The 25,218-nt window shown below is 42.0% G+C and overlaps 2 protein-coding genes across 3 annotated transcripts in view; both read left to right on the top strand.

The window, feature by feature from the left end:
• The window catches only part of LOC138960060 (troponin C-like), a 17,246-nt gene extending 2,758 nt beyond the window's left edge, over positions 1-14,488 (top strand). For both annotated transcript variants that reach the window (XM_070331782.1, XM_070331781.1), the window contains exons 2-5: positions 390-423; positions 5,901-6,044; positions 7,447-7,689; positions 14,206-14,488. In XM_070331782.1, coding sequence (XP_070187883.1) covers positions 390-423; positions 5,901-6,044; positions 7,447-7,689; positions 14,206-14,234 — 450 coding nt within the window. In that variant the 3' untranslated portion in view covers positions 14,235-14,488. The remainder of the gene's footprint in view (positions 1-389; positions 424-5,900; positions 6,045-7,446; positions 7,690-14,205) is intronic.
• A 979-nt stretch (positions 14,489-15,467) lies between these two features.
• LOC138954683 (uncharacterized) lies at positions 15,468-22,453 on the top strand. The gene is made up of 3 exons (XM_070326469.1): positions 15,468-15,566; positions 21,469-22,034; positions 22,075-22,453. Exons 1-3 carry the CDS (start codon positions 15,468-15,470, stop codon positions 22,451-22,453), a joined length of 1,044 nt encoding a protein of 347 aa, XP_070182570.1.
• Positions 22,454-25,218: the final 2,765 nt, after the last annotated feature.

Genomic DNA, 25,218 nt, shown 5'->3' on the forward strand with positions numbered 1-25,218 from the left:
TTTCAAGAACTGGAAAACTACCTAATTGTGATACTCAATGTGTAAATTGTTGTTTGTAATTAAGACACGATTGAAAGCCTGTGTTACCATCGATCGGATGTCAAGTGTTTCTTCAGAACCCAGAAGAAGTGTATAGCAATCTGAAGCTTTTGCGTAGCAGTTAATCAGTTAAATAAGAAAATGTTTGTATAGTAGCTTCTGACCGTGACGTATTTGTTCAAAAATCAGGCCTAATAGATATTCAGAAGAACAACAAAAACAAAAATATGCCTACAGGGAAGTTCAAATGCGTATGACACTGTACATGGGCTGGGGAAAAAACAGCAACACTGAAATAAGAAATTGCTGTGATAGGTTTCCTTAATAACAGTATTTTTTATTTGTTGCAGACCGAATACAAAATACCCCAGAAGCGGTTCGATGGTAAGTAATGTTTACGTGTCTCAATGTTGTCCGTCTCATTTGCTTTTCACTGACTACTTTGTTATCGGTCCTTTTCAGCAATAATGATCACACTGCACCACATACATAACAAAAACGTAGTAACATTTGAGATTATTGAAACATGTTTCTGTTTGTATATTCTTCCTATTGCATCATCTGACACTACAAGTCGCAGTTTCAGACAGATTCTATGGTCATTGGCTTGTTTCTGCAACATGTACATGATCGCCTGGCATAAGTTATATGTGTCTTCTGGGTGAGCGCATACCGATACCATCATGGCACAGTGGTAGTATGTGCAGTGAATGCACGTTTTCTTTGGAGCTGAAGCGGCAAGACATTTACTTGCAATTGTTTTAGCAGACAGTGAAAGAGAAAAGAAACAACGGATTTTTTTCTTCTAAATGGAGTCCGCCATTTTGATGAATTTTCCTCTTCTCGTGACGTAAGTAGATCACGTGATCGTGACGTCAGTAGTGTCAGGCGATGGGCAACTACACACACCCAACAGCACACCGAGTTGATTTCAGCACGTGCACTTTGTCGAATTTTGACCTTGACCGTCACAACACACTAATGACGACTGTTTGGTCGAATCTAGCGAGCTTTCATCCCCTGTTGGGATCGTAAGAAAACCAGATAAATCAATGCATAAGTGAATATGATAACCGTGGAGAAAATATATGGCCCGGCACACATCTATTTATTGATTGATTGATCTAGAGTTATTGAGTCATGGATGCATATATACTGCAGTATCCCTTTATTTATTTATCTATTGTTAAGTATTTTGTTGAGTGATCGAAGGATCTATCTATTCATTAGTAATTTGTGATCGGTGTTTTAAACAAACACACACACACACACACACACACACCACACACGCACACACACACACACACACACACACACACACACACACACACACACACACACACACACACACACACACACACACACGCACACACACACGTACAAGCAAAATAGCCATTGCTGGAAACTCACATCGTTCTATAACATTGTGACCTGAATCTGCATTTACGCCTGCGCGCGGCATGTGTGTATGACATTGTGTATACATGTGTGTGTACGTGTGTCTGTCTGACTGCCTGTCTCTCTTTGTCTGTGTCTGTGTAAATGTTGCACCACATGTGCACACGATAGAAGCCTGTGATAGGAAGCGATATCAGTGCAGCAGCACAGCTCACGGAGTTACTCAGTGAGCACAGCTACACTGCTAATATAGCTCGGCCAAATTTGGGTGAGGGGGGATAACACGCTGTGCTGTGTTCAGTTCGCCGCGTCCCTCTCGCTGCCAGCAACCACGCTGCGGCACGTGCTTACCGGTATATCTACACAGGCGCGCGATAGCGTTATTATCATCTGAACGGCTTTATCGAAAGTTCCTTCTCTCTTTCTGTCAGGCTATGATCGGTTTATTGTGTATTGCTTTCGTTCAAGGCACAGCCCTTCGCGTGAAACCAGTTCAACTCACCATCCCGCTATGCTATGCTAATTTAGTATTTTTGTCCGCAGTTCTAGTGACTATTTGGGACATGAGGTGTTAATATCCGGTTCACCATCACAGATCTGACCGACCAGGCTGTTATATGAGACTGATAAGACAATCCCTCCACTTGGAAACATACAAACAAACACACACAAACAAATAAAACAAATCCACATCCTGGGTGCTTTCGGAACAAAATGGGATTCTGCATCTGCATGGGTAACGCCGGTGTCACGAACTGTTCAACTGAAAACTCTGCTGAGCAATCCCTCCCAATGCTGTCAATGCACATGCGCCAATCTTGGACTTACAAAATGCGACCCTTTGACCGAACGAACCATGGGTTAGGGTTAGGGTTAGGCCGTTATCAATCAATCAATCAATATGAGGCTTATATCGCGCGTATTCCGTGGGTACAGTTCTAAGCGCAGGGATTTTTTTATTTTTTTATTTATTATTATTTTTTAATCAATTTTATATCGCGCACATATTTAAGGCGCATGGATTTATTTTTATGCCGTGTGAGATGGAATCTTTTACACAATACATCACGCATTCATATCGGCCAGCAGATCGCACCCATTTCGGCGCATATCCTACTTTTCACGGCCTATTATTCCAAGTCACACGGGTATTTGGTGGACATTTTTAGCTATGCCTATACAATTTTGCCAGGAAAGACCCTCTTGTCAATCGTGGGATCTTTAACGTGCACCCCCAATGTAGTGTACACGAAGGGACCTCGGTTTTTCGTCTCATCCGAAAGACTAGCACTTGAACCCACCACCTAGGTTAAGAAAGGGGGGAGAAAATAGCGGCCTGACCCAGGGTCGAACACGCAACCTCTCGATTCCGAGCGCAAGTGCGTTACCACTCGGCCACCCAGTCCATAGGTTAGGTTGTTCACGACCTCTCACGACCTCTCTCCCCATGTTAGCGCATGCGCATTGACCGCATTGAGAGGGATTGTTCAGGCCGAGAGTTTTTAGTTCGTGACACCGGCAGAATCCAAAACGTTGGCTTAGTACCGGCGGGATTGTTATGAATTAATTTGGCAGATTAACACGAGTGGCTTCAGAGACATTAATTCATCATAAAGTTATCACTCAGCCTGCACAGAGAGCACACAGGCTTCTGTTTTTTTCTCTCAGTATTAATGAAATGTAAATTATCAATGCTTGTATTTTATTTCTTACGAGGAAACTTTTTATATGTAAAATGTTGAATTTTAATGTCCAATGTAAAGCGCCATGAGACTGTTAGTTAGTTAGTTAGCTGTTGCTTTTTGGGTCCAGCGAAACATTTAGGCCAAATCAGGACCCCATGAGACTGTTATTTGGCGGTGAACAGCACTAGAAAAAGAATGTTTATTATTTTCATTATTATTATTTTATCATTATTAGTCCAATTGGAGGATGGTCAGTTTATCTCATCTTAAAGCCCGCGAAGATACTACATGTGAGCAGAAGTATTTTAAAGGAAGGAATGTGCCTTTAAAATAGACATTCCCGTTACGTCCAGGGCTTACCATTCATAGTACTGTTATGATCGAAAAGAGAGACGCATACAATCAATATCAATCAATATGAGGCTTGTATCGCGCGTATTCCGTGGGTACAGTTCTAAGCGCAGGGATTTTTTTTAATTTTTTTTAATTTTTGTTTACGGGGTAGTGAAAGCGGTTATGGGAACTCGGGATGTAAGTGGGCAATATGAACACATTTCAAGGATAGGTGTGTTTCTTTAAACTAAAAAGGAATGAACAAATACGGTATTTACTTATGTTTACCATGGTTACCAACCACGAACCTTCAGTTTGATTCTGACAGGTATCTCATTGCAATGCATTCTTTCTTTCTTTATTTGGTGTTTAACATCGTTTTCAACCACGAAGGTTATATCGCGACGGGGGAAGGGGGAAGATGGGATAGAGCCACTTGTCAATTGTTTCTTGTTCACAAAAGCACTAATCAAATATTTGCTCCAAGGGCTTGCAACGTAGTACAATATATTATCTTACTGGGAGAATGCAAGTTTCCAGTACAAAGGACTTAACATTTCTTACATACTGCTTGACTAAAATCTTTACAAAAATTGACTATATTCTATACAAGAAACACTTAACAAGGGTAAAAGGAGAAACAGAATCCATTGGTCGCCTCTTACGACATGCTGGGGAGCATCGGGTAAATTCTTTCTCGTCCCAACCAATATGGGACTCCCCCTAACCCGCAGGGGGTATTGCAATGCATGTATAGCTTTCAAAGAGGAAAGCAAGCCACAAACAGGGTATCTATCTATCTATGCATGCGTATATCTATCTGTTCTGGTAACATTGGAGTAAAGTAGGCGTTAATGATTTATTGTTAAGGAGTGGGTGATAGAAGTGTGAATAGCAACATCAACAAAATAATATTGCCGCTATGTACAGTAAATCTGCAGAAATCATGTCTAGGTATTATTCTGCTTCAATTCAGTTTCAATTGTCTCTGATGATGTTGTCGAAAGCGTTTCCCCGTTGCTAGGTATGTTCAAAACCACCTCTTTCACCTGGGGTTTGGCAGGGTTTTTGTTGTTTTTTGTCTCGAGAACTTATGGGGTCACTCATGCGAGACCGATTTAGAATCTTTGGAACGGGAAGGGTTGGGTGAACAAGAACAAGAACAAGAACAAGAACAAATGTTTATTGTCCTCAAACCAAAAAGGTTATTGACACATTGCTATGAATTCTAAAGCATTCTGCGACAAACCTTCCGAGACATATTTGAACATCTTTGTCCATAAATATTTCACTTGGTTTATAATTAAGATAATCTACATCAATATTAGTCACGTCTTTTTTAAACTTTTCTCTACTTTCATGGAATTTTACGCATTCATCCAGAAGATGATATTCATCTTCAACAATGTTACATATCATACACAAACGATTTTCTCTTTGGATGTTATGATGTCTTCCAGTTTCTATTTTTAGATTGTGACTACTGGTTCTTAATCGACTTAAAGCTGTCCTGTGATTTCGATTTTCTATCATTGTCAGATATGACTGAATTTCATATGTATCACATATATTTGAATAGAATCTTAATCTTGCACTTCCTTTTGATTTAGCTTTATTCCAAAAACGTATGTATTCACTTTGTAATTTCATTTGTATGGCAAATTGTAACTTTCTCGTATCAAAAGTAGATTGATTTTGCCAAACATGATTAAAGCCATGTATGTGTGTGTGTATGTGTGTGAGTGTGTGTGTGTGTGTGTGTGTGTGTGTGTGTGTGTGTGTGTACGTCCCTTCACACTTCTATAAAGTAAATGTGACAGGGAGACTACCGTCGCCCTTCACAGCAGACTCTGCAGAGTTGTTCGCCTATGAAGTAGGCAACACCTGTGGATTGTAGAGCTCTGTTTGTGATGGGGTCTGGCGGCTTTTGTCTCTCTGTATGTTTATGGATTCCTTTGCGAATGCAGAACAGTTTTTAAAGGGCTTAGAAATAAGCTCTAAAATTCTCAATCCTGTTTGATTGGACTTCGCCTCCAAAGGTAATTGTGGTGTTTCGGCATTCGGTTACATTTGGCGTCGTAGACAGGGATGGGACTCGACATGATATGTTCAGGAATGGCGTTATGGCCACTGAATCATTTTTCGTGCTGTTCCCATTCCACAAACCTGGAAGGGACCAAAGCTTGGCGGGTCCATGGTTCGGAACATTGGGGACAAAGTTCATTCAAACGGGGGCGAGTGTGACAGGGAGACTACCGTCGCCCTTCACAGCAGACTCTGCAGAGTTGTTCGCCTTTGAAGTGTATTGCTATGATTGAGTGAGTGAGTGAGTGAGTGAGTAAGTGAGTGAGTGAGTGAAAGAGGGAGTGAGTGAGTGAAGGAGTGAGTAAGTTAGTAACCGAGTGTGTGACTGATTATGTCATACATTTATTCATAATTTTTCAGACGCACTTCAGACGTTCAACCTGTTCGACAAGAAGGGCAATGGCACAGTGTCCACGAAAGAGCTGGACAAGGTCTTCAAGTCGCTAGGTCTGCAGGTGGAGGACGAGAAACTGAAAGAATGGGCTGATGAGGCTGACGAGGAGGGTGAGTGTTGCGAGACTGACTTGACCTGCTTGATGGATGATGTTCGGAATTACAGTATCTCTCTCTCTCTCTCTCTCTCTCTCTCTCTCTCTCTCTCTCTCTCTCTCTCTCTCTCTCTCTCTCTCTCTCTCTCTCTCGTAACGCCTCAAAAGTGCCATTCTCGTATCGACGAAGAACACCACGAATTTAGTTGTAAACGGATAAATCATATGAGACCTATCAACCAGACTTCAGCTCAAGTTATGCCTAACCGATTGAGTAATAGACAATCTCCAGGAATATCTCTGTCGGATTTGCATGGGGTGTGCAAAAATGAATACTTTTGCTTTTATTTGTTTGTTTGTTTGTTTATTTGCTTAACGCCCAGCCGACCACGAAGGGCCATATCAGGGCGGTGCTGCTTTGACATTTAACGTGCGCCACACACAAGACAGAAGTCGCAGCACAGGCTTCATGTCTCACCCAGTCACATTATTCTGACACCGGACCAACCAGTCCTAGCACTAACCCCATAATGCCAGACGCCAGGCGGAGCAGCCACTAGATTGCCAATTTTAAAGTCTTAGGTATGACCGGCCGGGGTTCGAACCCACGACCTCCCGATCACGGGGCGGACGCCTTACCACTAGGCCAACCGTGCCGGTTCGTGCTTTTATTGAGGCAAATATTCACACATGATATCATAGAACAGTCTCTAGCGAAGGATGTGTCTGAAACACGTTGACAAGAAGGATGTGTCAAAAGCTCAGTTTAAAGCTTGACTCGCTAAAAGCACGAGTATTCGCTCTTTCACATCCCATCCAATCCGACATAGTTATTTCCGGAGTTCGTTTATTACACAATCGCTTAGATTTAATTTGAGCTGGTGTCTGCTTGATAGTTCTCATGATTTATCCGTGTACAACTTAATTCCTGGTTGTGTTTTTCTTCGAAACGGGACTGGCACTATTGAGGCATTATTATGTATTTAAATGATGAGACAAACTGAAACGCACCAGCACTCTGAACTTCACGAATTACAAAAAAACGCAAGATAAGATTAGCAAACAAGTATAAAAATTGAGATGTGTGTGAGTGTGTGTGCGTGCGTGTGTGTGCGTGCGTGTGTGTGTGTGTGTGTGTGTGTGTGTGTGTGTGTGTGTGTGTGTGTGTGTGTGTGTGTGTGTGTGTGTGTGGACAGAGAGACAGACAGACAGACACGTTGTTTTCATTTTTTGGGATAAATGTCTTTAATGACGTCATATAGTTTGATGCCTACAGATTTACTAAATGTTTTCATATCGCTTCACGCGACTTGTTTTTTGTTTTTTTGTTTTTTGTAGTAATGTGTTTCTTCTCACGGCGGTTTGACATTAATTGTAAAAGCCTTTGTGACAATGACACATGGCACATGTCTCTCCAGCCTCCGGATGCATCACGTGGGACCAGTTCAAGCCCATCTTCGAGATCAAGCTGCGCGAGGACGAGGACGAGCGCGAGCTGCGCGAGGCGTTCCGCGTGCTGGACAAGGGCAACAAGGGCGTCATCCCCGTGGACGACCTCCGCTGGCTGCTCAAATCCCTGGGCGACGACCTGACGGCCGACGAGATCGAGGACATGATCATGGAGACCGACACTGACGGCAGCGGCACAGTAGACTACGAAGGTTAGTATGTTAGTCACACTGGACGAGGCAGGGTTGAGATAGAAGAGGTAGCCTAGCTTGAACATAAACAGATTGAATATGAAAGATCGTAGGCTTTGAAAGTCTGTAACCGGAGATAGGCTGAAAGAGACTGGAATAAGAAATCTCAGGCCCCCCCAAAAAATAGTCTGTTTACGGTAACCCGACCGACCCTATTTTTTTCGCGCGACCCTAGACTTTTTTTTGGCATTTGGGGGAAGGAAAAAAAAGGCAAAATAACGTAAAAATATGGTTTTTTGGAGAAAAAAAATAATTAAAAAAATTAAAAAAATATCCCGACCTACCGACCCTATTTTTTTGGCCTATGTTACCGTAAACAGACCTCTTTTTTTTTGGGGGGGGCCTTATAATGATGAAACTGAGGCGGTGGTAGGCTAACGGCGGTATTGGTATGCTAGTGGCATTGGAGGTAAACCAAAGAGATGTAAGCATCCCCTCGACTAGACGACAGTATGTCGGAATTCTTAAACACGCTCGTGACATAGATACAACTTCGTAGACTAACGATAGGCCATGTTCGGAAATAACTCTGTCGGGAGTGTATGAGTTGTGAAAGAGTGAATACTCTTGCACTTATTGAGCAAAACTTTCCCGCGTCACATTCTAGGCCATTCACAAGCGAGAGGTGTGCCTGAAACACGCAGACAAGGAGCACGTGTGGAAAGTCTGCCTCACTTAAATCCAAGTGTATTCACTCTTTCGCAACCCATACAAACCCAACAGAGTTATTTCCGGAGTTGGTCTATTGGTATAGGAGTGAGGCTCGGGAAGAATTTAGGTATGAAGGAAGCAGTGTTACTAGCAGCAGTAAAGGGTGCTACCATAGAGTTTGAAAGTAAAGATGGGATCGAAAATGTAAAGCTGAATTATGACAGAGTTTATGAATGGTGAAGGAATTAGCATCGTCATTTTGGAACAGATCGGGCCAAAGTATGAAGAGAAGGAATATTGGTAATGCTCAAGGGCTGAGCGAAACAGTATGAAGAGAAGGAATATTGGTAATGCTTAAGGGCTGAGCGAAACAGTATGAAGAGAAGGAATATTGGTAACACTTAAGGGCTGAGCGAAACAGTATGAAGAGAAGGAATATTGGTAATACTCAAGGGCTGAGCGAAACAGTATGAAGAGAAGGAATATTGGTAATGCTTAAGGGCTGAGCGAAACAGTATGAAGAGAAGGAATATTGGTAATGCTTAAGGGCTGAGCGAAACAGTATGAAGAGAAGGAATATTGGTAATGCTTAAGGGCTGAGCGAAACAGTATGAAGAGAAGGAATATTGGTAATACTCAAGGGCTGAGCGAAACAGTATGAAGAGAAGGAATATTGGTAACACTTAAGGGCTGAGCGAAACAGTATGAAGAGAAGGAATATTGGTAATACTCAAGGGCTGAGCGAAACAGTATGAAGAGAAGGAATATTGGTAACACTTAAGGGCTGAGCGAAACAGTATGAAGAGAAGGAATATTGGTAACACTTAAGGGCTGAGCGAAACAGTATGAAGAGAAGGAATATTGGGTAACGCTGAGCGAAACAGTATGAAGAGAAGGATTATTGGCTCACGTAAGTGTAGCCTATGCGATGATAAACTTTGTCTGTCTGTGCGTGTGTGTGTGTGTGTGTGTGTGTGTGTGTGTGTGTGTGATAGAAACTTTAACATTTCCGAGTCTATGGATTACGTCAGTCTCGGTCAAAAGTGTTTGACGTGTGTGATAGAAACTATTTGAAGACGTCACATTATGACGTAAGAGGGTTAGACGTCACGCAAAGGAATTACTGAAAGTCTCGGTCATTGTTATTGTGAGCGGGCCGAGACTACTTGGCAGATCCAGGGTCTCGCTTTCTTGCACAGTTTCACCTATGCTTACTGTGTGTGTGTGTGTGTGTGTGTGTGTGTGTGTGTGTGTGTGTGTGTGTGTGTGTGTGTGTCTGTGTGTGTGTGTGTGTGACGGAGTGATTGAGTTTGTGTTACTGTTTGTCGATTTCTTACGTGAGCCTTGAAGGCTTCGCCTCTTGTTGGTAATGCTTTAGGGCTGAGCGAAACAGTATGAAGAGAAGGAATATTGGTAACTCTTAAGGGCTGAGCGAAACAGTATGAAGAGAAGGAATATTGGTAACACTTAAGGGCTGAGCGAAACAGTATGAAGAGAAGGAATATTGGTAACACTTAAGGGCTGAGCGAAACAGTATGAAGAGAAGGAATATTGGTAATGCTTAAGGGCTGAGCGAAACAGTATGAAGAGAAGGAATATTGGGTAACGCTGAGCGAAACAGTATGAAGAGAAGGATTATTGGTAATGCTTTAGGGCTGAGCGAAACAGTATGAAGAGAAGGAATATTGGTAATGCTTAAGGGCTGAGCGAAACAGTATGAAGAGAAGGAATATTGGTAACTCTTAAGGGCTGAGCGAAACAGTATGAAGAGAAGGAATATTGGTAACACTTAAGGGCTGAGCGAAACAGTATGAAGAGAAGGAATATTGGTAACTCTTAAGGGCTGAGCGAAACAGTATGAAGAGAAGGAATATTGGTAACACTTAAGGGCTGAGCGAAACAGTATGAAGAGAAGGAATATTGGTAATGCTTAAGGGCTGAGCGAAACAGTATGAAGAGAAGGAATATTGGTAACTCTTAAGGGCTGAGCGAAACAGTATGAAGAGAAGGAATATTGGTAACACTTAAGGGCTGAGCGAAACAGTATGAAGAGAAGGAATATTGGTAACACTTAAGGGCTGAGCGAAACAGTATGAAGAGAAGGAATATTGGTAACACTTAAGGGCTGAGCGAAACAGTATGAAGAGAAGGAATATTGGTAACACTTAAGGGTTGAGCGAAACAGTATGAAGAGAAGGAATATTGGTAACACTTAAGGGCTGAGCGAAACAGTATGAAGAGAAGGAATATTGGTAACACTTAAGGGCTGAGCGAAACAGTATGAAGAGAAGGAATATTGGTAACGCTGAGCGAAACAGTATGAAGAGAAGGATTATTGGTAATGCTTTAGGGCTGAGCGAAACAGTATGAAGAGAAGGAATATTGGTAATGCTTAAGGGCTGAGCGAAACAGTATGAAGAGAAGGAATATTGGTAACACTTAAGGGCTGAGCGAAACAGTATGAAGAGAAGGAATATTGGTAATGCTTAAGGGCTGAGCGAAACAGTATGAAGAGAAGGAATATTGGTAATACTCAAGGGCTGAGCGAAACAGTATGAAGAGAAGGAATATTGGTAACTCTTAAGGGCTGAGCGAAACAGTATGAAGAGAAGGAATATTGGGTAACGCTGAGCGAAACAGTATGAAGAGAAGGATTATTGGTAATGCTTTAGGGCTGAGCGAAACAGTATGAAGAGAAGGAATATTGGTAATGCTTAAGGGCTGAGCGAAACAGTATGAAGAGAAGGAATATTGGTAACACTTAAGGGCTGAGCGAAACAGTATGAAGAGAAGGAATATTGGTAATGCTTAAGGGCTGAGCGAAACAGTATGAAGAGAAGGATTATTGGTAATACTTAAGGGCTGAGCGAAACAGTATGAAGAGAAGGAATATTGGTAATGCTTAAGGGCTGAGCGAAACAGTATGAAGAGAAGGAATATTGGTAATGCTTAAGGGCTGAGCGAAACAGTATGAAGAGAAGGAATATTGGTAACACTTAGGGGCTGAGGGAAACAGTATGAAGAGAAGGAATATTGGTAACACTTAAGGGCTGAGCGAAACAGTATGAAGAGAAGGAATATTGGTAATGCTTAAGGGCTGAGCGAAACAGTATGAAGAGAAGGAATATTGGTAACACTTAAGGGCTGAGCGAAACAGTATGAAGAGAAGGAATATTGGTAACACTTAAGGGCTGAGCGAAACAGTATGAAGAGAAGGAATATTGGTAACACTTAAGGGCTGAGCGAAACAGTATGAAGAGAAGGAATATTGGTAACACTTAAGGGCTGAGCGAAACAGTATGAAGAGAAGGAATATTGGTAATACTCAAGGGCTGAGCGAAACAGTATGAAGAGAAGGAATATTGGTAATGCTTAAGGGCTGAGCGAAACAGTATGAAGAGAAGGAATATTGGTAACTCTTAAGGGCTGAGGGGAGCAAACAATAATACACACTGGAGCGAAACAGTATGAAGAGAAGGAATATTGGTAACACTTAAGGGCTGAGCGAAACAGTATGAAGAGAAGGAATATTGGTAACTCTTAAGGGCTGCGGGGAGAAAACAATAATACACACTGGAGCTAATGTGAACATAAATCTGAAGCTCGGCTAAGTCCGCATGGTTTTCGTACCAGTAGCTATCTGTATTGTTGTAGGCCTATACCTATGTTATGTATTTTATAAGACATTGCGTAGTGATCTGGGAATGGATAGGTAATGTTTTTTTCTGACGTTGTCGAGCCGTCAAGTACTAGTCTAGTTTGTAGGACAGTTAATACTCCTAGTTATTTCTACGTGCGTTTTTTTAACAACTCTTAGATGAGTTTGTTGGACTGGGTGGTTATATCTAAAGTTGTCTTATTTTATTAATTGTTGTTCTATGTCTTAAACCTTATCAGGCTGTCTTTCATTGCAGAACATTTGAATCAGGTTTTTACCGCGATTGTGAATGTGACTTTTGTTACAGTATGAATTTGTGCGATACACACACGTACACAACAGTTCCTAGCCCGTTTTGGGGATATATTTCAACGTTGTACTCTTGTGGTGTGTGCTGGTGTGGAAAGACAACAATGAGCTATTTGCAAGCCGTTCAACTCTTGGACTCGACTTCTGACAAAGTTTCACATTTAAAATTGAACTTCGATCACCTTTTTTTTAAATTGTTAATTTTGTGATACACACAAATTTCATCATTATTCAAAAACGATGGCCAGTACCAGACACTAACGAAATCTGAAGCATCAGGTTATGTTTTCATTGGTTTAAAGGGTGTGTATACATGTGAACGACGATGTTACATAATCTTCCACATGTCGAGAGAGAAAAGGTTGTCAACAACCACAAAGTTCTATCACAGAAATGAGAAAACCCAAGTTTGACGTCAGAAGTCGTGTCAGAACTGTTGTTGTCTTGACTTGAACGGCCGCACTCTCGGAGTGGTAAATGTGTGTGGACATTCCTGTTTGTTTCTTTTACGTGGATCCTAGCCCCGTGGGCTCGGCTGAGCCGCCAGCGTAGAGTGTGTTTGCCATGTACGTGACGGTTGATGACGTGTCCTGTTTCTCGTGGTGACGAGTGTCTCTTGTCAGTGCGCAGTTTTGTCTGGGTTTCATGCCCGGAAGTTCCGGTGCAGTGGTGTCAACGTGTCATCAGGGTGTTCACGTTGTGACTGCATGACAAGTCGCATGAAGCGAGCAGCATGGTTGTCTGACGGTGGAGTGCAGTGTTTTTCTATCAGTTTCAAAGATTTTGTTTGCAAACGTTGTTGGCGATTTTTCTGTTTGTTCCGGTTTGAATGACCTCCAGATGGTTTTCTGGAAATCGGAGCTGAAAATTGGTTCTTCTTTTGTTGATTTTCTGAGCACCAAACAATTATATGTTTTCGTCGGTTTATTTTCGCTTTTGGTTCTGTTGATTATTGCTCTTGTTTTTGCACTCCTTACAAAGTTAGTGTTTACATTAAAAAAAAATCTCCCTGTTCAATTGCAAGAAGAAAGAGAAAAAAAGATCAAACAGAAGAAAAGTTCGAGGACAAGGGAGACAACGCATCTTAGGCCGAGGACAAGGGAGACAACGCATTTTAGGCACGGATACACTACAAACACCAAGTTTAGAAACTACAATAATGTGGATGCGTAGTGTTAACACGAGTTGTGTACATAAGCTAGAAACATTTGTCTTCCACATTTGTTCATCAAGTGAAATTTATCAAATGCATTTTTCACTTGTTTATAACATTGTGAAATGTAAATTGTTTTTGAAAATCAAGCAAGCAAGCGAACTATCAAACAAACAGCAACCACTTAGATCAGCAGACGAAAGCACGTTCGCCTTTCAGGCAACGTCAGTTTGTCGTCCTCCATACTGATAGAAGCGTAACCCTTTTCGTAATGAGAGCAACATGAATATTGATAGTCAAAGGGATCATGTAATGGTGTTAATCCACATAAAAACATTTATCGGAATTTGAATGTTGTTCTTGTTGTGAAAAGGTTAACCGGGATTTTAATTTCATTATTTCTAAAGAGAAAGTGACAGTTATGTAACTCCAGCAATTTTGGACATAATGATATAGTACAAAAACCCAAGTTCTTTAGTGTTCCGTTATTGTTAACGGGATTAAGATAACTTTTCTATTTATTTGTCTAACTTTCTCGTTTACTCTGATGAGACCTTCTCTTGGTCCCATTCTATCCCCCTTCTCAAATTGAAAGTTTCAACACATAGACAGGAACATTTACTGCGTAATGAGTTGTGGATTGCCATGTTGCATGATTATGTGTTTAGCTGAGAGACATGCGCGTTTGTTTTCCTGTCTTTTTCAGAATTCAGAAACTTGATGAATTCAAAATGAAGAGAGTGAAAGACTTTACTCCGCGAGATTCCAAGATCGTGTTATCAACAGCTGACATCGGCTGGTTGTCTGTGGCCTCATCGAACATACGCTATTGAGTTCCTTGTCCTTTTGGTTGATTGATCTGGTTGACTGAATAACGTTTGGTTGACTGACTTGATGGAATTAAGCACGTTTCTTCCGGCCTTCCATCGTCAACGGCCTGCTTCACCAAGTTTTTGTCGCTGTCCACGTGACTTTTGTATTATTCCATGTTTAAATACCGTGAAAAGAAAATCACAGCAGCATTATTGTTGAAAAGAAATGAGAAAAAAAGAAAGATTGTTGAAACCTGAATCTGAATGTAAATAGCTGCTTTGTTGACAGCTCTCTCTCTCTCTCTCTCTCTCTCTCTCTCTCTCTCTCTCTCTCTCTCTCTCTCTCTCTCTCTCTCTCTCTCTCTCTCTCTCTCTCTCTCTCTCTCTCTCTCTCTCTCTCCACTTGTTCTCTCTCCCTCGTGTTCCTTCTTGTTTACTCACTAGCTCCCCCCCCCCCCTCTACCCCCAAACCAGTTGAAGAAGCTCACTGTGTTATACCCATTACGTTCATGCAGCTTTTCCATTACAACTGAATTCCTTCCGAATTGTTAACGAACTTGGTGTCATTCAGCGTGTTTTCTATCAAAGAGCGAAAGGGATGTTCGGTGACGCATTTACTTATTCTTGTTATTTTGTATCACGTGACCGGATATAACAATCAGGGCATGCGCGACTAATGGCATGAACATCTTCCTTGCTTGTTCCTGTGCACATTTTTTCTTATTTTCATTTTTTTGTTCATTGATATCCATTGGAATTGTTCTTTTACTTATTTATTATCTGGATTTTTTTTTATTGTGATTTGTATAACATTGATCGTGTCGATTTGTTCGTGTATTGGTCGTCTGCTTTTTGTGAATGCACCGTCCCAGTAAGTGTCTTTAAAGGTGCAGTCCGTGTGGCTGCATGGGTTATCTGAATTCATTCTCACGAATCCACCCACAAGTTCTCAGCTATTGCAAACATGACACGATGTCCATATTCTGGACTCATTAGTGTTGGTGGATTCGCACAACGCATACGAAATATGCAAATCGAACTTTGTATGCCGAAATGTGAATTTGTGCCAACTGTAAATCGTGCCATGGTTGTACGAACTGCCGAAACAAAAGGTGAACAGATTCAAAGGCCTAGCCCACCCGGTAATTACATAGCAATGGGCGGAAAGGGGTACTCCAAGGTGCCCCAGACCGCCTACTGCTATTACCGTGCGGAGCATGCCTACGGATGTTTCACCTTTTGTGTTGGGGTGAGAGTGAGAGAGCGAGGTTGAGGTGCCCGCTGTGCGAGACAGCGCCTTTAAACCGTGACGTTGCAATCTGCTAATCCTGGCTGACTGTCTTCCATCTTCTCTCCTTTCTGCAGAGTTTTATAAACTGATGATGGGCTGAATGTATGTGACATTGCTCGCGCCGCAAGCCGATCCCTTCAGTCACACAGTTAAGCTCCATCCATCCATCCATCCATCCATCCAACCAACCCCCCTTTCTCTCTAGCGGGGGGAGGGGAGGGAAGGCCGCGTATCGAGCGGGGGAGCGGCTGACCTGTCTGGGATCGCGGCCTAGCTTCTTCGCCTCTGCCTCCATTGACACCATCAGTTCTTCCACTCACCGATCCACCGTGCCTGCCTGCCTGCCCGCCCGCCTGCAATACAAAACTCTATGAACCACCGTGCCTGCCTGCCTGCCTGCAATACAACACTCTATGATCCATCGCCTCTACCGCCCGCTTCACCTAATATGCTCTCACTGTGTTTAAGCCCAACAGTGGGTTGCCTTTTTTACTAAGAACTTAACTTTGTTCACTGTCTCTTACTCTCTCTCTCTCCTCTATCACGTATCGCTCCACCCAACTAGCATTGTTCGAGTCCTACCTTTACTGCCTTCGGCTTAGGGCTTGGTCAGCTCTGATTGAATGAGAACGAGTTACCATACAGTACCTTTCTAGCTCCATACTTTCTTGCTTTTCTGCCATCAGGTAGTAAACACATTGTTACGGTACCATGCTCCAGGGCACATAGTCGCAGCCCCGTATTGCGAATATTTAGACTCTCAGTCTGAAACGTTTTTACAGTCTGAAATTTGATTTGTTAGTAAACTTTTTAGAACTCCTCCCTCCCCGAACTGTGTTATAATTTTAAACGTCTTCACAGCCTTAATTTCTTTCAATGGCAGAACAGTTCTTTACCTTTTTTTCTTCTTATTTTGTTTTGCTTAATCGCGACAAATCGTTCAAATGTGTAAATAATGTATGTATTTGCCCCGTTTTTATTTCCATATTTTTGGGTTTTTGCTCCAGTTCGTATCATAATCCCCGTTTTCATTTTCGCTTTTGGTGTCAGGTAACACTGGCAGATTTGACCAGATGTTTTGTTACGACATTCGTTGTGTTAAGTTTGTGATGAAAATGTGTACTCGTTTCATGACTTCAAGGCAGACCTCGAGCTATGTAGCCTGAATCCGAGTAGTCTTCACGATGTAGTATTTCTCTGCAACGTCCTAGCCCGCAAAGCAGTCGAGTTTAACATACTCTTTCGCACTGTTTTTTTCTTCTCCAGTTTTAGTCTCAGGCCAACAGGAAAATGTAGAAAATAACGAACTAGTGCTGTGTACCAAACAAAATAGAACTAATTATTGCCATGTTAGCAACGCCTACTAAACAATCTAGCGCCAACAGAACTATTGTAGCATGAGCAATAATCGGCCGTCTCTCCTTCATGTTGATTTCGTGGTACTAATGTGAATATGTACAATATGTTTGAACGATTCTTGTGTTTATATACGGTGTATAAACTAATTGCTACAAGCCGGATTGATATTGAACGGCAATATTTTATTTTTCCTTTGATATTTTTCTCTCTCAAATTTGTCGTGTTGACCATGACATCCCTGCGAGCGACCGCTATATCGTCATTCACGTGACGTTGCATCGATGACGTCATAGCTATGACGTTTGTATGTGCGACCTTGTAACCGTTATGAACAAGGAAAAAGAGGCGTACCGGCGTTGACTGCTGTGTTCAGTATTGTGTTCACTGCTGCACTGTCCATCACTCGGGGCGTTCATAAACGCCTTTTACCCCCATGTTCATTGCGTGCCGCGTCTCTCCGAGTATCAAAGTGACTGGATGTGTACAACAGAATGACAATAACAACCAAAAAAAAAAGCAAAAAAATAAAGAAAAACATTTTAATAAAATGTATGTCCATGTTGACTCTTGATGTTGTGTTATATTTCTTTACGTAGTCTTTTTTCTCTCTGTGTTTCATTTATGAATGAATTTCTTTTAGTTAGAATACAAAGTTCGTAAATAAATTGATGAATAAATAAATACATAAATGAATGGATTAAATAAATTCAAATAAACAGGCCACCAAATAAAAATAAAAAGTCGGAATAGATAGCAGGTGTTACTTTAGATTCAAAGTTTAGTCTAGTGGAAAGTGAAAACACGTAACAATAAACAGCAGTTAGGAGGTCTGTGGCGACCGAAGCAATTATCCATCAGTATGCTTAAGTGGTGATGTAGGCTTAATTGCCGTATGTTGTGTTAGAGCTAAGAATACTGATTCTAATTTTCTGGACAATAAAACTGGATTGAAAAGACACATGATGCATCTTAGTAAAGGGAGATAACCACTCGGCAGTACACTTCAAGTAAAGGCTGAACTTTCCAGATAATTATGACCAGAGTCGTTCTTACAGAATCAATGTCAAAGTTTTCAAAATAAAACAAAGGCTATAATTATCTTTACTGACCCCCAGTTAAAACTCTTGAATTTGGCAGTATCAGGTGGTGACAGGGACTTCTGCTTTAAAAGAATTGCGTATCGACATTTCAGAACCATTTTCGACTCAGTTTATAAAACAAATAACAAAATAAAAATAATTGTGTTCCACCTTTTCCCCCCGGCACAAAAGCTGGAGTTTTATACTTCCCTCTGAACGCTTTGTCCACCAAAACAATAACTTGATGATTAACATTTTGATTATTAATGATTTTCTGCGTTTATCGCTTGATTTACACAATTTAGATACATGTTATGGCCTAGTAAAAAAAAAAGTTTAGATTTTTTTTTTAAATAACAAAATTAGTCTTATTCAACTACTTAATTAAACAGGTGTAGTTTTCATTGGTCGCTGTGTTAGGATTCCACATTTTGAATGGGTAGGGAGAATAGAGCATCTTTTTTGACAGAAATGACGAAAGAGTGCTCGAATCTATAAATAAATGTTCGTAAGAGCACGAGTGGTAAAGGCAATCATTTTCACACACATAATACTCAAGTCGGCAGTTACAACGTAGCAAGCAGCCACTGGTGGTGACATTTAAACAGTCAATTATTGCATCAAGACCCAGTGACATCGTGGAAAAAAGAAGTATCAAGGCCCACGAGCAAAACGGCATTTCTTAGCTGAAATTTAGTTATGACATGGAAACCTATAAGCTCTTTGATTCCCAATTTAAATCCGTTTAAGGCATTGTCCCATAAACATTCTGTTTGTCTAACATTATTTTGTTTTGCTTCAACTGATCTGCCTTTTGCAATTTTACCTTTCTCAGTTCTAATTTCATTCCCCGTTCTGCGGTTGTTGTTTGTTAACATTGTTTTCCCTCCGATGAGTGGCCGTTTGATTATGTTTTGTCCTCTATCTCTCTCTTCGCAAGCGTGCGTGTATGCGTCTAGTTTTTCTGTTGTTATTTTGAAATGTGTGTGTGTGTGTGTGTGTGTGTGTGTGTGTGTGTGTGTGTGTGTGTGTGTGTGTGTGATTGAGTGTGTGGGCGTGCGTGTGGTGTGTTCTCTGTGACTTTTGACCGACGTGTAATTCAGCTGTTTAATCGGTGATTCTTTTCACTGTTTGCCGATCAGCCTGCTCGTGTGCCAGACACACACACACACACACACACACAGACACAGACACACACATACACACACACTTGCGCGCAAAAAAATACAAGCGCACCCAAGAACTAAAGAACACACACCAACCATGCATGCTTACACGAACGCACCATGCAAACAAGGGGTTAAAACACACACACACACACACACACACACACACACACACACACACACACACACACACACACACACACACACACACACACACACACACACACAAGCAAATGCACTTTCGCACCTCACAAACACAACATTCAAAGTCAGAATTGAACACCATTGCACAGTTTCAGTTGTCTCGTACGAAACCTACTGACCGATTCCCAGTCTGTCAACAAAAATGCATTAAGGTATTTCGGCACTAAAAATTGCAAGCAACCTTTAACTTACTTCATTTGCTACTGCTAAATGGTCAACATTTGTTTATTTTCGGAGATACATTTCATTGAATTAATTTCTCCTCGAATTGCAATACTGTCAGAAGAAATACGAATCAAATTAACGTTATTGTCCGAGTGTAGTATTCAAACAAATTGTATCTTTACGTCCGTGATGCAGAAAACAACACAGTTAAAGGGATCGCATCACGTAAATAATGCTGATGGGGTCTATGTCGACCAAAAGAGTGGGATTCCCTGTAGGTGGAGTTCCTGTAGGGGGATTCCCTGTATACAGGGAATCCCACAGGTTAGAGTTTTTCAATAACACTTGCAATCCATACTCGAATTTCTAAGAATTATCACCGTAAAGATCGAAAACCATCAAATTCTACCGATGTCGCTAAGCATCACGTGACTTTCAGCAATATCAGCGAAACACTCCTGGAACTAGACCCTGTGGGATTCCCTGTATACAGGAAATCCCTCTACAGGAACTCCACCTACAGGGAATCCCACTCTTTTGGTCGACATAGACCCCATCAGCGTAAATAATAATTAAACAAATAATTATTACATCAAACAAAATCACAGCTTAAATACTCGCACGCCTTTTCTGAACAAATCTCATCCGGCCGTGACTCCTTTACCCACAGTCAGTGCAACCTATTCACACCACCCCAAAAAAAAAAAAAAAAAAAAAAACGTTACAAAATGCATTCGCTCCTTGTGTACAACTTCAAGTATTAAAAAAAAACCCACACATTCACAAATCTTTTATATAGGCCCATAAGTCCAATCAACATTCACCCAGATTATCTTACCCACGAACATATACCGATTATTAACTTAAATTAAATGAAAGCTTATATCATCAATCAATTTAAACTATCGTTTAAAACATGGGATCAAAAACGCAAAGTTACACATGTATTTATTATCTTCACAATCTATCTAAATTCTAATGTCTGCATTACAATCTAAGCATAAAATTAACCGTAACAAATTGTCTTCAAATAAACAATCACTAGAGAAAATCCATCCAAACAAAACATACGCTCTCTCTCTCTTTCTCTCTCTCTCTCTCTCTCTCTCTCTCTCTCTCTCTCTCTCTCTCTTTCTCTCTCTCTCTTTCTCTCTCTCTCTCTCTCAGTCGCACACACACACACACACACACACACACACACACACACACACACACACACACACACACACACACACACACACACACACACACACACACACACACACTGACATCAGAGTACTGGAAGTGTTTCGGTAGTTCGATCCTTTTTCCTGGGGTCACAACTTCTTTGCAAAACTCATGATATAGTACTTTAAACTTTCAGTATTTCTAAGTACTTGTGGTAATATCCAGTAGTAGATCGTATCTGTAGCAGACGATCCTTCTCTATGTACAATGCAAGGGAAGCAACTCCCTGCCCCTGCGCGGGCGGCCTCGTTTTGGTACTTGAATAAACCTGTTGTCATTACACTCGCTCGTCATCGTTTCTGACCGTATGCAAGAATACTACATGGTGGCAGCGGTCTCATAGAACCCACGATGCAAGGAGACAACAATGAACAGGCCCAGGCAGCTGAAAACAGGGTTCCAGCGCCATACACCCCTGCCATTGCCGAAAACGTTCGACGGCACGCCGGCTTCATGGCCAAAATGGCGGACGCGATTCGATCGCCGGCTACAGAACAGGCTCTGGACTTTTCGAGAAATCAAAGAATGAACAGGTCAGCACCTTTTTGTATGCGATGGGCGAGGCTGCAGATGACATTTTAACCACTCTGCGAGTCGACGAAAACACAGCAACGTACGAAGAGGTAAAACAGGCACTCGACGACTACTTTGGTGCCCCGGCGTAAGAACGTTGTCGTGGAGAGGGCCAGATTCAACAAACTGACCCAGAAACCTGGAGAGCTAGTCGACTCTTTCATCCAGGAGCTGTACCGCATCGCAGAGGAATGTGAGTACGGCCCCCTGAAAGATGAACTAATCAGAGACAGGATTGTGGTGGGAGTGACGGACGACGACTTGTCCGAGAAGCTGCAGAGCATGGCGAAGCTAACACTAGTGGACGCAATACAGCATAGCAGACAAGCAGAAGCCAGGAAAGAGTCGCAACCTCTGATCAGAGACAAAGCAGGAGTGGACTTCGTGAAGCACAGGCAACACAAGTCACGCTCTCATCCCAAGACGGCCTCCAGCAACAATCACAGTCAACGTCAAACCTTCCAGCCACACAGACAACAGAAGTGTGGTTATTGTGGAAAAGAACCACACTCACGGGACAGCTGTCCAGCCAAGAATGCAACCTGTCGAGCATGCTCCAAACACGGCCACTACGAGACGGTCTGCCGTTCCAGGAAGACGGCTTCACAGAAAGTCCATGAAGTGGAACAGAGCGACGAGGAATCCGACTATGACTCTGAGTACGAAACCTCAGTCAAACTTCATCGGAACTGTCGACAGCAACTACGAAGATTACTGGACAGCATCCATCAAAGTCAATGGTCACAACACACAGTTCAAACTCGACACTGGGGCATCGGTATCTGTAGTCAGCAACACAGAGACATGGCTGAACAACAACAAAGTACAGACAACAAGCAAGAAGCTAAGAGGGCCTGGAGGTGTCAACTTATTCCCTGTGGGCACCATAGATGCAACCCTCACCTACCACGGCAGAGAGATGACAGAAAAGCTCTACATCTTGAAGAATCAGCCATGTTCCCTCCTCAGCAAGTCAGCATGTGTGAAGTTGGGCATTGTTTCACGCATAGATGCCATTGAAAACGAACCAGACTTCAAACAAGATCCCACCGCTGCCACCATGTGTCGTCAAGCCTAATAGACTTGATCTGTGAGACAGTGTTACTCAACTTACTGGCAAGAACATTAACCCAGTCCAACAAAATAACTATGCCTGAAAAATTCCTTTGGTTTATTTCGGAAAGAATGAACCGTGCATATTATGAAGGAAAAAACACTGCAACGATAATCAACACTGTAGTTCTTCTTGATATACCAAATCAGTATTGTTGTGTTTCCGTTTATACTCTATAAGATTTCTTATGGGGAGTGTAGAATGTAGGTCTAACACATACTGGCTCAGTAGAAAGAAATGACAAAGGACCAAAAACAAAACTCTGAAAGACCTGAGTTCACTAGAAATAAGGACTGAACAGATTTGTTTTACTTTAGTTCATTTATTATTCATTTAAAAGAACTTGTAAGGGAGGTGTGGTAATATCCAGTAGTAGATCGTATCTGTAGCAGACGATCCTTCTCTATGTACAATGCAAGGGAAGCAACTCCCTGCCCGGCCTGCGCGGGCGGCCTCGTTTTGGTACTTGAATAAACCTGTTGTCATTACACTCGCTCGTCATCGTTTCTGACCGTATGCAAGAATACTACACTTGTGAGCCTCAAAGCCTTCCAATTTCGGTTTTGTTTAACGTTAAGGACTACGTGGAACACAGATGAATCTGCCAAGAAAAGCTAGTCATAATGATTGTGACATGTGTGGAGTCTGAAGTTAAAATCACAAAACAGTTCAGTTCAATTGAATCTAACTTTTCTTAAAAGAAATTTTGAATTAAATGAGACAGAGCGGCGCTACAAGTTCTGACTGAACGTAAGCCGTGATGTGCATGCACATTGCAACAAGAGTAAGTGAAGTAATGTGTAACCGATCTCCTGGCATCTACTAAGAATACCGATCATTGAAAAGAACAGGTGATGTGCACCCTAAAAATGAAAGTTGCTTGTACATTTCAATGCTTGTTCTAGTTCCGAATGAACTTAATAGAGTCAGCAATTGTGTAGGGAGAAATATGAAGGACGAAGTCAGTTTACCTAGATCTTTAATTTACACCCGGTAACGTCATTTCGGGATCGAGCACAAAAAACAAAAAAATCCACAACAGTTTTGAGCTATCTTCCTTCATAAAACACTCATTTACTACTCACTTAGCCCGGAGCTACGAGAGTCTTTCACCGCCGATGCTGGGAATTCCCCATTGCTATAATTAATCATAACTGTCAAAATGTAAACCTGAGAGACCGTGCAGCCGGTACCTCACACCGCAGGAAAACGGAGTATACCAACAGCGCCTGGTATTGTGGAGTGGAACAGGATGTCGCGGGTCACGTTGATGCAACCACTGCGGCCGTCACGACGCGAGAGCTGAATGACCTGCGTCACCCAAGTTTTCCACTCAGTTTCAGAATAATGCCGAGTTAGATTAGGCTATAAATAGCCGCTCGGGAAACAAGACTGCGGCTTCTATCAGTCTCTGCTTCTATTGTCAGAACAGGCGCATCATTGCTGCCCCCTCCACACCACAATTCATTCTTTGCACGACTAAAAGTATTACGAAATCACACGCACGCACGCACGCACATGCACACAGTACACACATGGCGAACGCACATCCACACATGGCGAACGCACTTACGCACACACACACACACACATACATTAATAGCGAACCCACGCACGCACGCATGCACACACACAGCCACACACACACACACCGTGACACACACACCGTGTGACACACACACACACCGTGACACACACACACCGTGACACACACACACACACACCGTGACACACAAACACACTAATCAACACAACAAAGCGTAAAATCTTGTTGAGGGGGACGTTAGTTAGTTAGTTGTTGCTTTTTGGGTCCGGACCATATATGCTAAATCAGGACCCTACAAGTTTAACATTACACATATTTAAATTAAACCAATTTTACTGAACAATTAGGAACGTCACCCGAAGGGAACATAAAAGCTAAATCGAAACCCAACGTTGTCAAGGGTTTTAAAAATTCAAATCTTAAAATAAAGGCCAGACTCCTTTAAAAATGCAAATTAAAAGAGCTACAGAGCTGACCTCCGTAAAAATATGTTTCAAGCTAGAAGTGTCAAAATACTTCACTCGTTGATCATACAGATCAGCGCACTCTGTGAGAAAATTGCTCACAGAAAAACTATGATCACAGGCGTGCCTCTTCTCTTATGGGTGAGTGACTTTTACGGTGTAAGCCGTGAAAAGGCGTAACCGTAGTCTCAAGGGGGCGGGTTACAGCAGTAATTCACTCGCGTATCCGCATCAAAATGACGTCATGCTAAAACCATAAAACGTCCGAGTAGGCCACATTACGTGCTGAGAAAGGTCTCCGGGTCTCCCTGAATTGCCAAAGTTCAACATCACTACTTCTAGACACAAACAGTACTATCCTCAGAGTGAGACTTGACAAGAACAAGAACAAAAGACTGAAGACTCAGAAGAGGGACTGACAGACAACATCTCAACCTGCCGCATCCCAGTCATGAACTAGTAATGTGTACGCGCGAGTGCAAACACGTGTGCAGGCCTGAAAGTGGTGAGTATTTTACTCGCCATGGCGAGTAGAGACATGTAACTGGCGAGAAGAAATGTTACTCTACTCGCCAAATGCGAGTAAAGTTGAGGGCCCCAAAGGGGGGGTATCATCACGATCACGGGAAGGGAAATTTTAGCTTTCACGATCACAGTTACCTTGATTTTTGTTTTCACGATCACGAACACCAGTTGCAAATCACGGTCACGGTAAAAGT

This window comes from Littorina saxatilis, linkage group LG2 (genome assembly GCF_037325665.1).
Source record: "Littorina saxatilis isolate snail1 linkage group LG2, US_GU_Lsax_2.0, whole genome shotgun sequence".
In the NCBI taxonomy this organism is placed as follows: domain Eukaryota; kingdom Metazoa; phylum Mollusca; class Gastropoda; order Littorinimorpha; family Littorinidae; genus Littorina; species Littorina saxatilis.